Source organism: Pongo abelii, chromosome 6 (genome assembly GCF_028885655.2).
Source record: "Pongo abelii isolate AG06213 chromosome 6, NHGRI_mPonAbe1-v2.0_pri, whole genome shotgun sequence".
Taxonomy (NCBI): Eukaryota; Metazoa; Chordata; class Mammalia; order Primates; family Hominidae; genus Pongo; species Pongo abelii.
The window spans coordinates 2,314,831-2,330,825 of record NC_071991.2 but is presented as its reverse complement, the minus strand read 5'-3'; the positions used below and the strand labels follow the sequence as shown (position 1 = coordinate 2,330,825).

General features: G+C 50.1%; 1 protein-coding gene across 2 annotated transcripts in view; it reads left to right on the top strand.

The window, feature by feature from the left end:
• The first annotated feature begins 1,150 nt into the window (after positions 1-1,150).
• Positions 1,151-15,995, top strand: part of SNX8 (sorting nexin 8) — a 53,281-nt gene continuing 38,436 nt past the window's right edge. Inside the window, exon 1 of one of the 2 annotated variants that reach the window (XM_002817642.5) lies at positions 1,151-1,311. In XM_002817642.5, coding sequence (XP_002817688.1) covers positions 1,218-1,311 — 94 coding nt within the window. In that variant the 5' untranslated portion in view covers positions 1,151-1,217. Of the gene's footprint in view, positions 1,312-3,859; positions 3,996-15,995 lie in introns of those variants that run through there. The other variant, XM_054545718.2, reaches the window with a different exon arrangement.

Here is a 15,995-nt window from a genome sequence, read left to right as displayed (position 1 = left end):
TGAATGAATGAATGCAGGATGCAGTGAGTGAGTGAGTGGGTGAATGAATGAATGTAGGATGCAGTGAGTGAGTGAGTGGGTGAATGAATGAATGCAGGATGCAGTGAGTGAGTGGGTGAATGAATGAATGCAGGATGCAGTGAGTGAGTGAGTGGGTGAATGAATGAATGCAGGATGCAGTGAGTGAGTGGGTGAATGAATGAATGCAGGATGCAGTGAGTGAGTGTGTGAGTGAGTGAATGAATGCAGGATGCAGTGAGTGAGTGAGTGGGTGAATGAATGAATGCAGGATGCAGTGAGTGAGTGAGTGGTTGAATGAATGAAGGCAGGATGCAGTGAGTGAGTGAGTGGGTGAATGAATGAATGCAGGATGCAGTGAATGAGTGAGTGGGTGAATGAATGAATGCAGGATGCAGTGAGTGGGTGAGTGGGTGAATGAATGAATGCAGGATGCAGTGAGTGAGTGAGTGGGTGAATGAATGAATGCAGGATGCAGTGAGTGAGTGGGTGAATGAATGAATGCAGGATGCAGTGAGTGAGTGAGTGGGTGAATGAATGAATGCAGGATGCAGTGAGTGAGTGAGTGGGTGAATGAATGAATGCAGGATGCAGTGAGTGAGTGAGTGGGTGAATGAATGAATGCAGGATGCAGTGAGTGAGTGGGTGAATGAATGAATGCAGGATGCAGTGAGTGAGTGAGTGGCTGGATGAATGCAGGATGCGGTGAGTCAGTGTGTGAGTAGATGAATGAATGTAGGATGCAGTGAGTGAGTGAGTGAGTGGGTGAATGAATGAATGCAGGATGCAGTGCGTGGGTGAGCGAATGAGTGGGTGAGTGGATGAATGAGGAAGTGCGAGTCAGAAAACCCCAGTGTAACCGGTGAATGAGCGAACTAGGGCGTGACTGGGCGAGGAGAGATGGGGGTGAACGAGGGTGCGGTGGGTGCCGGCTTGCGCCTGAGGCAGTGCACCTGCGAGCCCGGAGGTCCAACCGGAGGCGGAGGTAAAGTGCGCCGCCAGCCGGCTCCGTGTCCACGTGGACGGGGAGGGGAATGTGGGCGTGGCTAGGCGGGTTGTAGGAGTGGCGAGGCCGGGAGAGGAGCGTGGCGGGCCCAGCAAGGGCGGACTGTGGGCGTGGCGCGCCGTGGAGGGGGCGTGACCTGGCGGGGCGCGGGCGCGGCGCCGCGGGAGGAAGTCACGTGGGAGCGCGGGCTCACATGACTGGCCGCGCGATGGACCCGCTGCCGGCGGCTGCAGTCGGGGCGACAGCTGAGGCGGAGGCTGACGAGGAGGCGGATCCCCCGGCGGCAGGTAGGGCGTGGGGCTACGGTAGCCCCCACCTGCCCTGGGCGCGCGGCCCGACCACCCCCGGCGGACGGGGCTCAGCCGCCGCGCTCGGTCCCCGACTCGTTTCCTGCCCCCGCGCCCCGCGTTCGGCCCCACGCCCGAGTCCCTGGGAGGTCCCCCTGCCCTCCCGCGCGCCTGTCCTTTGGGGGTCCCCGTGCTCTCTCGCGCCTCCGTCCCTCGGGGTCCCCTGCCCTCCTGCGTCGGGAGAGCCCTGTCCAGGTTACAGCTGGCCGCGTTCCGAGGCGCTTTCCCGGGGCTGTCAGAGGCGTCCTCAGGGACAGTTTCCTCCTCGCCCCGTTCCTGGTGCCCTGCCCGGTCACGCTGAGCGATGGCCCTGGGGGCCACTTCCCCGGACTTGGGCGCCTTTCCCAGCCACGTCCTCTCTCCCAAGCTCTTGTCAGTTGTGTGGTCTTGGGCCAGTAATTTCACCTCTCAGGACCTCTGTTTTCTCATCTGTGAACCGAATCTATAGATGTGTAGCTGTTATTTCTCTCTCTTTCAAGTGATCCTCCGCCTTAGCCTCCCAAAGTGCTGGGATTACGGGCGCGTGCAGTCACGCCTGGTAATTTTTTTATTTTTGTAGAGATGGGATCTTGCTATGTTGTCCAGGCTGGTCTGGAGCTTCTGGCCTCAAGCGGTCCTCCTGCCTTGGCCTGCCAAAGTGCTGGGAGTACAGGCATGAGCCACTGTGCCTGGCCTGTATTTCTCTCTCTCTCTCTTTTCTTTTTTTTTTGAGACAGATTCTCACTGTCACTCAGGCTGGAGTGCAATGGTGCGATCTCGGCTCATTGCAACCTCCGCCTCCCGGGTTCAAGCGATTCTCCTGCCTCAGCCTCCCGAGTAGCTGGGATTACAGGTACCCACCACGACGCTCGGCTAATTTTTGTATTTTTAGTAGAGACGGGGTTTCACCATGTTGGCCAGGCTGGTCTCGAACTCTTGACCTCAGGTGATCCAACCACCTCGGCTTCCCAGAGTGCTGGGATTACAGGCATGAGCCACCGCGCACGGCCTCTTGTATTTCTCTTTAAGGGATTTTGGTTAATGAGGCTAAACATGGCCGGGCGCGGTGGCTCACACCTGTAATCCCAGCACTTTGGGAGGCCGAGGCGGGCGGATCACGAGGTCAGGAGATCGAGACCATCCTGGCTAACACGGTGAAATCCTGTCTCTATTAAAAATACAAAAAAAATTAGCCGGGCGCTGTGGCGGTTGCCTGTAGTCCCAGCTACTCGGGAGGCTGAGGCAGGAGAATGGCGTGAACCCAGGAGGTGGAGCTTGCAGTGAGCCGAGATAGTGCCATTGCACTCCAGCCTGGGCGACAGAGGGAGACTCCGCCTCAAAAAAAAAAAAAAAAGAGGCTAAACATTAGAAGGAATACAGGAGGGTGCCCCTGATTTCCGGATGTTCCTTCCTGTCATCCTAGCTGCCAGAGAAGAGATGTAGGTGGGTGTTGGTGTGAGTTACGGTTTCTTCTCGGTGGGGAGGGGGGGCACAAGGTTGGGGAATCTCCTTGTGGGGAGGTCTGGCAAGGTGTCGCTGAGGAGGTGATGAGTGAAGTGAGCTCTGGAGTGTTGGTAGACAGTTTCTTCGTTGGCGAGAAATGGCAGCGGGGAGCAGGGGAGGGATTGTTGCATTTGGTGGGCATCCTCGATGTGAAGACTCTGTCTAGAAACAAGGTCCTTCCAGAATGGGTCTTCAGTTATTTTTTCCTTTCCCTTGTATCAGTGTAAGGGGAGGCACGTGATAGTTCTCGCTGGTTAGAACATTGATTGTTTCCATTAAGTCACATGTTGGAGGCCAGCGTGTGTCCCAGGCGGGACCCTTTCCGAGGGGTCACTTGGGAACAGGTAGGCTGTGATTGGATTGGAATGCTGCTGCTACCTCAGCTTGTAAAAAAATTTGGCGTTGCTGGAGGGTTGGTGGTTCAGGGGTCCTCTGCAGGTGTAGGGGACTGTGTTTCCTTCAGGCCTCACAGAAGTAGACTCCAGAGGCTACCATAATGGTGTGATTTAGAGATAGTCTGAGCTCTGTACGCCTGAGGGAGCTGTGTCTCTGGGATACCGCCCTCCCTTTGATGTGGCTTGGAATTCCTGTAGGTAGTTGGCTTTTTCTGGGGGCAGTGGTGATTTTATCAGGAGTGCTGATGGGATCCACAGGTTGAGGTTGCTGGGACAAGGTAGTGCTTCACAGTGCCCTTTCCCGTAACCAGGCAAGTCTGAAAGTGGGGCTCACAGACTCTTGGGACGTAGCCTGTCCTTCTGTTTGAAACTTGGTCGTCATCCTGGCAGGTGGGTGAAGTGGTATAGCAGGTCTTTTTTTTTTTTTGAGACGGAGTCTCGCTCTGTCGCCCAGGCTGGAGTGCGGTGGCGCTATCTCCGCTCACTGCAAGCTCTGCCTCCCGGGTTCACGCCATTCTCCTGCCTCAGCCTCCCGAGTAGCTGGGACTACAGGCGCCTGCCACCACCCCCGGCTAATTTTTGGTATTTTTAGTAGAGACGGGGTTTCACCGTGTTAGCCAGGATGGTCTCAATCTCCTGACCTCGTGATCCAGCCGCCTCGGCCTCCCAAAGTGCTGGGATTACAGGTGTGAGCCGCAGCGTCCGGCCTAGCAGGTCTTTTTACATTGAGAAAACTAAAATCCAGAGGTAAGTAATTTGCCCAAAGTGGGCAATGTCAAGGGAATGTGTGTTGGTGGGGACCCTGATTGGGTGGGCTGGAGTCAGAAAACCTCAGCCTTGAGACCAAGCACCGTGGCTCACGTCTGAAATCACAGCACTTGGGGAGGCTGAGGAGGGAGGATTGCCTGAGCCCGGGCGCTAGAGACCAGCCTGGGCAACATAGCGAAATCCCATCTCAAATTTTTGAAAAAAGAAAGCAAAAACAAAAACAGCAAAGAAAAAAGTTAAGTCTTTGAATATTGTCCGGAGACTATGTGTGTGACTTACACGTTCACTAAGTTTGGTTTGAAGGAGTGGTTGTGCCTTATGGGTATACAGTGAATTTCCTCTTCTCTAGAGTTTTGGCCACACAGCCAGAGCCCACTGGTGGTATTCACGTGGGAACTGTGAAATCTCCTGCGTCTTCGGTGTTACCAGAAAAAAATGTGCTTGTTGTACTTTTCCGCATTAAGAATCTCATTCTATTTGAATTCTTTGAAGCTTAAGCTGTGAATGCTCTGTAGGGCAACCCCCTTTATCAAAACTTGATTTTCAGTTATGCCATACATGGACAAATGTATTTTCTTTAAAAAAGAATAGAACATCGTAGATTAAGTGAAAGTCCCACCCTAATTGCCGTCATCTCCTATCTGTACCTGAGAAGTGACTATTGTTCTCAGTTTGGGATGGACCCTTTTAGTTCTCTTTTTACATTTCATTCATATGTGTACTCAGGAAATATATACTTCCTTATATAAGTGTGCTGATGTTTCCCTAGCGTAGTATATTTTCTAGCTTTCTTTTTTTTTTATTTCTTTTATTTTTATTTATTTATTTTTTGAGACAAAGTTTTGCTCTTTTGCCCAGGCTGGAGTGCAGTGGCATGATCTTGGTTCACTGCAGCCTCTGCCTCCCAGGTTCAAGTGATTCTCTTGCCTCAGCCTCCCAAGTGGCTGGGATTACAGGCATGTGCTATCACATCTGGCAAATTTTTGTATTTTTGGTATTTTTTATATTTGGTAGCTTGTATTTTTGGTAGAGACGTGGTTTCGCCATGTTGGCCAGGCTGGTCTCGACCTCCTGGCCTCAGGTGATCCGCCTACCTTGGCCTCCCAAAGTGCTGGGATTGCAGGTGTGAGCCGCCGTGCCCGGCCTCATCTCCTTCATCTCCTTTTTTTTTTTTTTTTTTTTTTTGAGACAGGGTCTTGCTCTGTTGCTCAGGCTGGAGTGTCATGGCACTGATCACTGCAACCTCAAACTCTTGGGCTAAAGTGTTCCTGGTGCTTCAGCCTCCTGGGTAGCTGGATCTACAGGCATGCACCATTAAGCCTGGCCAGTTTTTTTTTGTTTTTTTTTTTGAGATGGAATCTCGGTCTGTTGCCCAGGCTGGAGTGCAGTGGTGCGATCTTGGCTCACTGCAAGCTCCACGTCCTGGGTTGACGCCATTCTTCTGCCTCAGCCTCCTGAGTAGCTGGGACTACAAGTGCCTGCCACCACACCCGACTAATTTTTTGTATTTTTAGTAGAGATGGCGTTTCACCGTGTTAGCCAGGTTGGTCTTGATCTCCTGACCTCGTGATCCGCTCGCCTCGGCCTCCCAAAGTGCTGAGATTACAGGTGTGAGCCACCGCGCCCAGCCACGCCTGGCCAATTTTTAAAATTTTTTGTAGGGACAGTCTGGCTGTGTTGCCCAGGCTGGTATGGAACTCCTGGCCTCAAGCAGTCCTCTCACCCGGGCCTCCCAAAGTGCTGGGATTTCAGGCATGAGGCACCGAGCCTGGCTGGATTTTATATTGAAACTATTCCTGTCAAAATATCTGATTGACTGGAACATTCTGTTCTCTGACTATGCAGGATAAGGGCTTTTTCAGGGCCTGTTCTTAGGTCATGAATCTCAATGATTGTGACATCGAGTGAGAACGGCAGTGAGTGTGGTAAGTGTGCTTGGTCGTCCAACCTGATTTCTCGGGATTGATTAATACATGGATAGAAATATGTACAGATGACCACGGCGTATCCTGGCTCTGCCGTATACAGTCCTGTGGCCCTACGTTGACTCTTTAGAACGAGGGCGAGTTACGCTTCACTTGCGGCTCATCCCATGGCATTCCATACATTCCATTCGGTTCGGAAGCTCCGCGCTGTTTGTCTGCGTTGATCTGGCGATGACTCCTTGAGTGGCACTGAGGCAGGTCCAGGGCCTTTGCTGACCCTCGGGGCTCCTTCACACTCCTTGAGTGTCAGTGAGGCAGGTCCAGGGCCTTTGCTGACCCTCGGGGCTCCTTCATCCCTGCCCCCAGCCTTCCCTTCTTGCCTGGGCGACTTCCATGCACCCTGGGCTCCCACCAGCCCTTACCTGCAGCTGCTCGCTCATGTCAGGTCTGTTCTCTGTGTGAATACGTTGGTCAAAATTCATTGCGCTGTCACTTAAGGTTTATACTTTTTTTTTTTTGAGACGGAGCCTCGCTCTTGTTGTCCAGGCTGGAGTGCAATGGCGCGATCTTGGCTCACTGCAACCTCCTCCTCCCGGGTTCAACCAATTCTCTTGCCTCAGCCTCCTGAGTAGCTGGGATTACAGGCATGCGCCACCACACCCGGCTAATTTTGCATTTTCAGTAGAGACGAGGTTTCTCCATGTTGGTCAGGCTGGTCTCGAACTCCCAGCCTCAGGTGATCTGCCCGCCTCGGCCTCCCAAAGTGCTGGGATTACAGGCGTGAGCCACCGCGCCTGGCTGGTTCTAGTGATTCTTGTGCCTCAGCTTCCCCAGTAGCTGGGATTACAGGCATGTGCCACCACACCTGGCTAATTTTTGTATTTTTAGTAGAGACAAAGTTTCGCCATGTTGGCCAGGAAGGATGATCTCAAACTCCTGACCTCATGTGATCCACTTGCTTTGGCCTCCCAAAGTGCTGGGATTGCAGGCGTGAGCCACCCCACTGGGTCTGTTTATACATTTTGAGCAGGGTGTGGTGGTTCACGCCTGTAATCCTAACACTTTGGGAGGTTAAGGCAGGAGGATCACTTCAGGCCAGGAGTTTGAGGCCAGCCTGGGCAATAGAGTGAGACCCCATCCCTATTTAAAAAAAAGATTTGTGTCTGGGCCTGGTGGTTCACGCCTGTAATCCCAGCACTTGGGGAGGCTGAGGTGGGCGGATCACCTGAGGTCAGGAATTCAAGACCAGCCTAGCCAACATGGTGAAACCCCGTCTGTACAAAAATCCAATAATTAGCTGGGCATGATGGCGAGTGCCTGTAATCCCAGCTACTCGGGAGGCTGAGGTGGGAGAATTGCGTTAACCTGGGAGGCGGAGGTTGTAGTGAGCTGGGATGGCGCCACTGCAGCCTGGTTGACAGAGCAAGACTCCAGCTCAAAAAAAAAAAAAAAAAAGATTTGTTCACTTTATGGTGATTAAATTATGCCTCACAGTATTGTTTGCATTAGGGACAAAACCTTCTGCCCCATTTCGCTCCCTTCCATGACCCATTTTTTTTTTTTTTTTTTTTTTTTGAGACAGAGTCTCACTCTGTTGCCCAGGCTGGAGTGCAGTGGTGCCATCTAGCCTCACTGCAACCTCCATCTCCCGGGTTCAAGTGACTCCTGCCTCAGCCTCCCCCATAGTTGGGATTACAGGCGTGTGCCACCACGCCCAGCTAATTTTTGTATTTTTAGTAGAGTCGGGGTTTTACCATGTTGACCAGGCTGGTCTCGAACTCCTGACTTCAGGTGATCCGCCCGCTGCAGCCTCCCAAAGTGCTGGGATTAGAGGTGTGAACCACCGTGACTGGCCATGACACACATTTTGGTAGTAAACTCCTGATGAGCAAACTTATTTTTATTTTTTTTACAAGTTTATTTTGTTTATATAGTTTTGTTACTTTTTTCTTTTTTTCATTCTGGCTCTCACCAGAAAACAGAAACCTATTTTTCTTTAACCACAGTATCTAGAATACTATCTGCTATGTAGCAGAGTCTCAAATATTTGAATAGAATTACATTTTTATAAATTTTTATATTATATTATGTGATAAGACTTGACAACACTGCAAATATGTTTTGTTACTGGTCTTTAAACTTGCTCATCCTCTCTCTCTCTCTCTCTCTGTGTCTCTCTCATACACACACACATGCACACATACACAATTTGCAAGGTAAAACGTGTCAATTTGAAGAAAGAGGAACTAAATGAATCACTGTTATGTAGAAAAGATTTTGCCAGAATTTGTGGTTAGCAAGAAAGTGATGTGTTCCGGGTAGGGGAATTCTGTTTTGGTGTTATTTTGTCTTTCCTGAGAAAAGCATCACAAAAAGAGATGTTTGCCCATCCTTTTTGCTGGGGTGGTGGGAAGAGACCGGGGGTGACGGTGGTGCTGGCTGGACATGGGTGGTTTCACAGGACCTGCTGTGTCTGAGAGGAGCCATGCAGTGATTAGAAGCTTGGAGGCTGCAGGTAGGAGGCACGGAGCCCGAGAGTGCATGGAGAGCCTGGCTGTCAGTCTCCAGCATTGTCACTGTCACCTTTTTTTTTTGGAGACCAAGTTTTTGTTCTTGTTGCCCAGGCTGGAGTGCAATGGTGCGATCTCGGCACATTGCACCCTCCGCCTCCTGGGTTCAAGTGAGTCTCCTGCCTCAGCCTCCCGAGTAGCTGGGATTACCCGTGTCCACCATCACACCTGGCTAATTTTTATATTTTTAGTAGAGATGGGGTTTCACCATGTTGGCCAGGCTGGTCTCGAACTTGGAACCTCAGTGATCCCCCCGCCTTGGCTTCCCAAACTGCTGGGATTATAGGTGTCAGCCACTGCACCTGGTCCATTGTCACCCTCTGAGAAACTGGAGCGCCCCCACGCTCTGCATATTTCTACTATAGAATCACCAAAAAAAAAAATCACATAACCGGACTTAAGGGGCAGAAGTGCTTTGTGAGAAGCGTTTTTGGGAAAATATTGGCATTAAAATATCAGGTAGGGTCCCTTTTGGGAGGACTGAGGAGGGGCATGTGTTCAGCTCCGGGAGGATCTGGTCTACCCTTCCTGCTGTTTTCTGTTGACTGGGTCGTAGGAGACACTTTGCTGTTTCTGTTGTGTGTAGCAGGGGTTTAATGGGGGTCTTTTTAGCTCCCTATAAGCATTTTGAAGCTTGTGTGTTATGGAAATGTGAAGTGAAATTACACAAAGTTTGATTAACCCCAGGAAGTACCGTAGGAGCCGGAGAAAGTCAGGTTAGGTAATATCTTTCAAGAAGCCCAGTTACGTTATTTTCCAGGAATCTTCCAAAACCTGATTTGTGCGGGTGTCCACCAGGAGCCTGATGAGTGAGTTGTAATCAGACCCAGTAATATGCTATTGTTGTGTGAATTGGTGCTTTCAGAAAATTTTGTTATACAAGTGATATAACCACAAGTGCAAAAATTTTATAGACAAATCACCTGTAGTTCCACCCCTTTTAACAGCCGGTGCATTTTAATATATTTCCTTTTTTCCTGTGCATTGCTTTGTATGTAGTTATCATCATAGTGAATGTGCGTCTTTTTAGTTAGTTCCTTTCACTTGACATTTTTCTACACTGCTAGTTTTCATAATTTTCTACCTAGTGTCTGTATAATAGTGCATTAAGGAATATAAAATTTGTGCTTCGAAAGTGCTAATATAATAAAATTTCAGTTAAAGATATTCTTGCCACATGTTTTCCAGAAAATGATTCGTTAAATGGAATCCATATTAAAACTTGTCCCGGAGGCTGGGTGCGGTGGCTCACGCCTGTAATCCCAGCATTTTGGGAGGCCGAGGTGTGTGGATTACAGCCTGGCCAACATGGTGAAACCCCGTCTCTACTAAAAAAAATACAAAAATTAGTCAGGCATGGTGGCATGCGCCTGTAATCCCAGCTACTCAGGAGGCTGAGGTAGGAGAATTGCTCGAGGTTGCAGTGAGCCGAGATCGCGCCACTGCACTGCAGCCTGGGCAACAGAACAAGACTGTCTCAAAAACAAAAAACAAACAAAAAAACGACTTGTCCCGGGTTGGGCGCAGTGGCTCATGCCTGTAATCCCAGTGCTTTGGGAGGCCAAGGTGGGAGGATCGCTTGAGGCTAAGGGTTTGAGACCAGCCTGGATGACATAGCAAGACCTTGTCTCTACCAAAATTAAAAAAATTAACTAGGCATGATGGCATGTGCTGGTACTTCCACCTAGTTGGGCACCTCACGTGGGAGGACCACTTGAGCCCAGGAGTTCAAGGCTGCAGTAAGCTATGATTGCACCACTGCACTGCAGCCTGGGTGACAGAATGAGACCCCATGTCAAAAAAAAATTATATTAAAAGAAATTGTCAGGCTGGGCGCGGTGGCTCACGCCTGTAATCCCAGCACTTTAGGTGCTTAAGGCGGGCAGATCACTTGAGCTCAGGAGTTTGAGACCAGCCTAGGCACCATGGTGAAACCCGGCCTCTACCAGGAACTACAAAAATTAGCTGGGTGTGGTGGCAGGTGCCTGTAATCCCAGCTACTCAGAAGGCTGAGGCAGGAGAATCCATTGAACCCAGGAGGCAGAAATTGTAGTGAGCCGAGATTGTGCCCCTGGACTCCAGCCTGGGTGACAGTTTAGGTGAAGCTCAAGAGCATGCAGAAATAGATTCTGTTGTGTAGGGTGCTCACATGGGGGATAAGACGGAATGAAAAGCAAGGAAGATGCCGTACCAATTAGGCTGGTAGTTCCCTCTGGTGGGAGGAAGGCACCCAGATCTGTCAGGGATGCAACAGAAGGAGCGTTTCCGGGGTGTCGTTGTGTTTATTTTTTATTTTTTAGAGACAGGGACTCACTATGTTGCTGAGGCTGGTCTTGAACTCCTGGGCTCAAGCAGTTCTCCTGCCTCGGCCTCCCAAAGTGCTGAGATTACTGGTGTGAGCCACTGCGCCTAGTCTGGCTGTCTTTAATTCTTGGCCTGGATGGTGGTTACACGTGTTTGATAAATAATTGTGTTCAAGTGTTCATAGAAGTTTTATAGTCCTTTCTGTGCATGTGTAAAGTATTTAATCATACAAAATAATACAATACAGGCTGGGCACGGTGGCTCATGCCTGTAATCCCAGCGCTTAGGGAGGCCGAGGCAGGAGGATCACCTGAGGTCAGGAGTTCGAGACCAGCCTGGCCAACATAGCAAAACCCCGTCTCTACTAAAAATACAAAAATTAGCCAGGCGTGGTGGTGGGCGCCTGTAATCTCAGCTACTTGGGAGGCTGAGACAGGAGAATCACTTGAACCAGGGAGGCAGAGGTTGCAGTGAGCCGAGATTGCACCACTGCACTCAAGCCTGGGCAACAGAGCAAGACTTTATCTCAAAAACAAACAAACAAAAATACAAAATGTTGGGGGAAAACCTGAGGTTCCTAAGATAATTTTGTAGAACTATCTGGACTGACTGCCTTGGTATTCATGCCTTGGTATTCATGCCCCAAGTCCCATTGGATTTACCCAGAGGGAGGTGCCTTTAGGGTGAAATCCGTTTTCTTGCCTCAGTGTCCGCTCCTAACAGAGTGCACTGCAGTTGATCAGCAGAAGAGCTCCCCTGCCTCCAGCCGTTTCTGAGGCCTGAGTGCTGCTGGCTCAGCCTGGTGTTCTGTTGAATCCGGCTGTTTCGGTGACCCCCACCCGGCAGCAAAGCAGGAAGGAGCACCCAGACCCTCCGGCGTCTGCAGGAACAGCAAGGCTTGTCTGGGAACCTCACTCTCAGCCAAAAGCCAAAAGCATCTCTCTGGCCAAAGCTATCAAGGAGAGTCAGATGATATTCATGACTGGGCACAGTTCATTATCTTCAGAACCGAAATTTTACCTCCCAGCTCCTGAGAAATTCCAGTCCAGGCTGGGGGTGGACCTGTCTTTCAAGAACTGGCCACTTAGTGCTGGTGTTTTGCACCAAAAGGAGATTTGAAATTGCATTTTCAGCTCTTCAGAGTCTGGGGAGTGTCTCTGTGTGTGCGGTTTCTTATCTCAGGACGGCACGTGCACGGTTAGCCTTCCTTCCTTGGCTAGATAGGAAAGGAGTGACACTCCTGGAAGCTTCTGCGAAGTTTAAAGTGACCCTGTGTTATGTGCAAATGGGCGTGCTTCCCTCCAAGGTGGGCTACTCAGTGAGGGGACTGTATTCCCATCTGCCCCTGTCCTTGGGGAGATGGATTTTTTTTTTTTTTTTTTTGAGACGGAGTCTTGCTCTGTCGCCCAGGCTGGAGTACAGCGGTGCAATCTCTGCTCACTGCAAGCTCCACCTCCTGGGTTCACGCCATTCTCCTGCCTCAGCCTCCCGAGTAGCTGGGACTACAGGCGCCCGCCACCAAGTCTGGCTAATTTTTTGTATTTTTAGTAGAGATGGGGTTTCACCGTGTTAGCCAGGATGGTCTCGATCTCCTGACCTCATGATCTGCCTGCCTTGGCCTCCCAAAGTGCTGGGATTCCAGGCGTGAGCCGCTGTGCCTTGCCAGGGAGATGGATTTATATGTAGTCGGTCCTTCTTTGCAGAGCAGGGGTGGGAGAATGAGTCCCACTGATCCCCAACTCTTTCTTTTTTTTTTTCTGAGGCAGAGTCTCGCTCTGTCGCCCAGGCTGGAGTGCAGTGGCACAATCTCAGCTCACTGCAAGCTCTGCCTCCCGGATTCATGCCATTCTCCTGCCTCAGCCTTCTGAGTAGCTGGGACTACAGGCGCCTGCCACCACGCCTGGCTAATTTTTTTGTATTTTTTAAATAGAGATGGGGTTTCACCATGTTAGCCAGGATGGTCTCGATCTCTTGACCTCGTGATCCGCCTGCCTCGGCCTCCCAAAGTGCTGGGATTACAGGTGTGAGCCACCGTGCCTGGCCAATCCCCAAGTCTTTGAGAGCCTGGACAATGTGCTCTGCATTCTCCTTGGGGTCTGTATGTGAACTAATAAGCTGAGAAGTAGGTAGTCCTAGCCTCACTTTAGAGATGAGGAAACTGAGGCACACAGAGGTTTGGTAATGAGTTAAGAGACAGAACTCGACACTGGAGGCAGGGCCTGGGTAGCAGTCCAAATTGAGGACTAGCTGAAATAGGTCCAGGGCAGAAGCACCTTCCCATAAGACACGTCCGCCAGTGGGCTATGTCAGTTTATCATCACCATGGCAACACGTGGATGCCCTTATCCATGACAACGACTGGACAACCCGGAATTTACTATTCCCATTCTAGAAATTTCTGCATAAATCACCCCTTAGTTTGCATATAATTAAAAGTAGGTATAAATATGAGTGCAACACTGCCTCTGAGTTGCTGCTCTGGGTGCCCTGGTAAGGAGGTGGTTCTGCTCTGCAAGGGGCAGGACCTCTGTTGCTGCTGTGCGTGCTGCTGCTTCAATAAAAGTTGCCAACACCATCGGCTCAGCCTTGAATTCCTTCCTAGACAAAGCCTAGAAGCCTCTGGGCTAAGCCTGAATTTGGGGGCTGGCCTGCCTTGTATTCATATGCCCATGAGCACAGGGCCAATAGGTGGTGGTGCTGGGATTCACACCAGGTGTGCGGCTGCCGCTGGGACATGGGCAGTGTGGCCTGGCCTGTGAGGTTCTCTGTGGGGTTTGCGTCTGGCCACGTTAAGCAGCCATTCGTAGGCATGGAGCTTTCCCTCTTCAGCTGGTTTTCCTTAGAGGGAGATAGTTGCGCAGACCTTTCTCATAAATAACACCCTACACAATTGTGCTAGGTCCTTTTTATCTTTTCACAACAGGAATGCACTTTAAAGTTAGGAAACAGGACGTAATGAAAGAGCATGTAAATTCAGAATGCCTGTTGTGAGTGCTGAAGTCATTTTGTGGGAGAATGGTTACTTGTCTCGTTCGAGGTTGGATTTAAGCTCCACAACAGGGGCTGGGCACAGTGGCTCACGCCTGTAATCCCAGCACTTTGGGAGGCCAAGATAGACAGATCACTTGAAGTCAGGAGTTCGAGAGCAGCCTGGCCAACATGGTGAAACCCCGTCTCTACTAAAAATACAAAAATTAGCCGGGCGTGGTGGCATGCGCCTATAATCCCAGCTACTTGGGAGGCTGAGGCAGGAGAATCATTTGAACCCAGGAGGTGGAGGTTGCAATGAGCCAAGATTGCACCACTGCACTCCAGCCTGGGTGACAAGAATGAAACTCTGTCTCAATAATTAAAAAAAAAAAAAAAAAAAGACCAGCCTGGGCAACATAGCGAGACCTTTTCTCTACAAAAAAATGAAAACATTAGCCAGGCATGGTGGTACGTGTCTGTAGTTCCAGTTACTTGGGAGGCTGAGGCAGGAGGATCGCTTGAGCCCAGGAGACTGAGGCTACAGTGAGCTAAGATCGTGCCACTGCATTCCAGCCTAGGTGACAGCAGAGCAAGACTCTGTCTCCAAAAAAAAAGAGAGAAAGCTTTGCAACGTGTCTACTGAAAATATTTAGTTCATTGTGGACAACTGGGTGTAGACAGTTTGTTTCCAGTTGAGTTGAACATAAAATCTCCTTGGATTGTCAGCTCTGAAAAAACAAATCACTTCTTGAATTTTGTGAGGCACAGGCTGAGTTCCCTTAAACGCATTAAGATAATCTGAGCATCCTGGTTAACCGATCTTGGAGTTTTGGGGTCTGTAAGACACCAGATGAGAGTCCAGCCTTCTGTGCATGGAAAACTAGGTCTTCATGTTCAGTGCAAATTTAGCCGTGGGGGAAAAACTGACTAAATATTTCTCTTCCTGTGACATTTTTCACAGTTCCTAATTTGTTCTTGCTGACTTCTGAGGCGTTACATTTTCTGGTTGATTAATTGCGTTCCTGGTTGTCTACCCTTAAGGCAGCCAGGAGAAGGAAGTGCGCCTTCTTCCTTGCTGTGCTTGCCATAGATCAATCAAGGTTTGCTGAAATGGATTTAATTGTATCTCACTTGGCTCATTATGCCGGCTGACTGCTTGGAATTTTCTTGGAGGGACCTTATTTGGTGACCGATGAAGGTTCTTCTCCATTTGGCCTCTATGAGGATCAAGACAGACTTAGCCCCGTCGGATATTTTGGAATATTTTCACTTTCATGTCAGGAGACCCTAGAAAAAACCGGAGTCACTTTCAGACCAAACCAACCACCAGCCAGGAGGAGGGTTAAAAAAGAAAACGCAAGAAACCAGGCATGGGTGGCATTTAGTTAAACAGAGACGAGGACTCTTTTTGGAACTCCAAACTCCTACTTGGTAAGTTATTCCAAGATTCCCCCAATTTGCTAAAATAGTATTCCTTTTTAACTCCGGAACAAATCGCTGGGCCTCCCCTCGGATAAACATTCCCGAAACACCGAGAGGTGTTTTGAGGAATGAGCTGAAGTCGAATGGGCCCTTTCAGAAGGGAGTTCCGGGGGATTGGTGGGACGGATGGCTCTGATGTCCTTGGCTGGCTCCGCGTGTCCCTTGACTCTGATTTGAGTCAGAGGAAATCATCTGAGCGGTGAGTATTTCCAGCACCACATTTCAGTTTTGTGACGTGGAACCAGTGATTTTTTTTCCCCCTTTGTGGTCTGGTCTCTTGCATCTCCCATGTCCTGCTTGTGTGTGGGTGTGTGTGGGTGTGTGCCTGCATATGCGTGTGTGTGGGGGGTTCATATGCAGTTCCTTGGGTCTCAGCGATGGATGGCCCGTGGTCTGTTTGTGATTATCCACGGAACCTCAGGCGTGGTCTGGTTCCTGATGAGAACAAGATGCCGTTGTCCTGTCGAGGAACCTAGCTCTCTGGGGAGCCCTGACCCTGGTCAGCAGCTTGCTCCGTCTGTGGTTTGATCTGGGAATTTGGTATCAGGAGTACAGGCCCATTAAAAAAGAAAAGCTCAGACCAGGCATGGTGGGTCACGCATGTAATCCCAGCACTTTAGGAGGCCGAGGTGGGAGGATCACTTGAGGTCAGGAGTTCGAGACCAGCCTGGCCATCATGGTGAAACCCTGTCTCTACCAAAAATCCAAAAAATTAGCCAGGCGTGGTA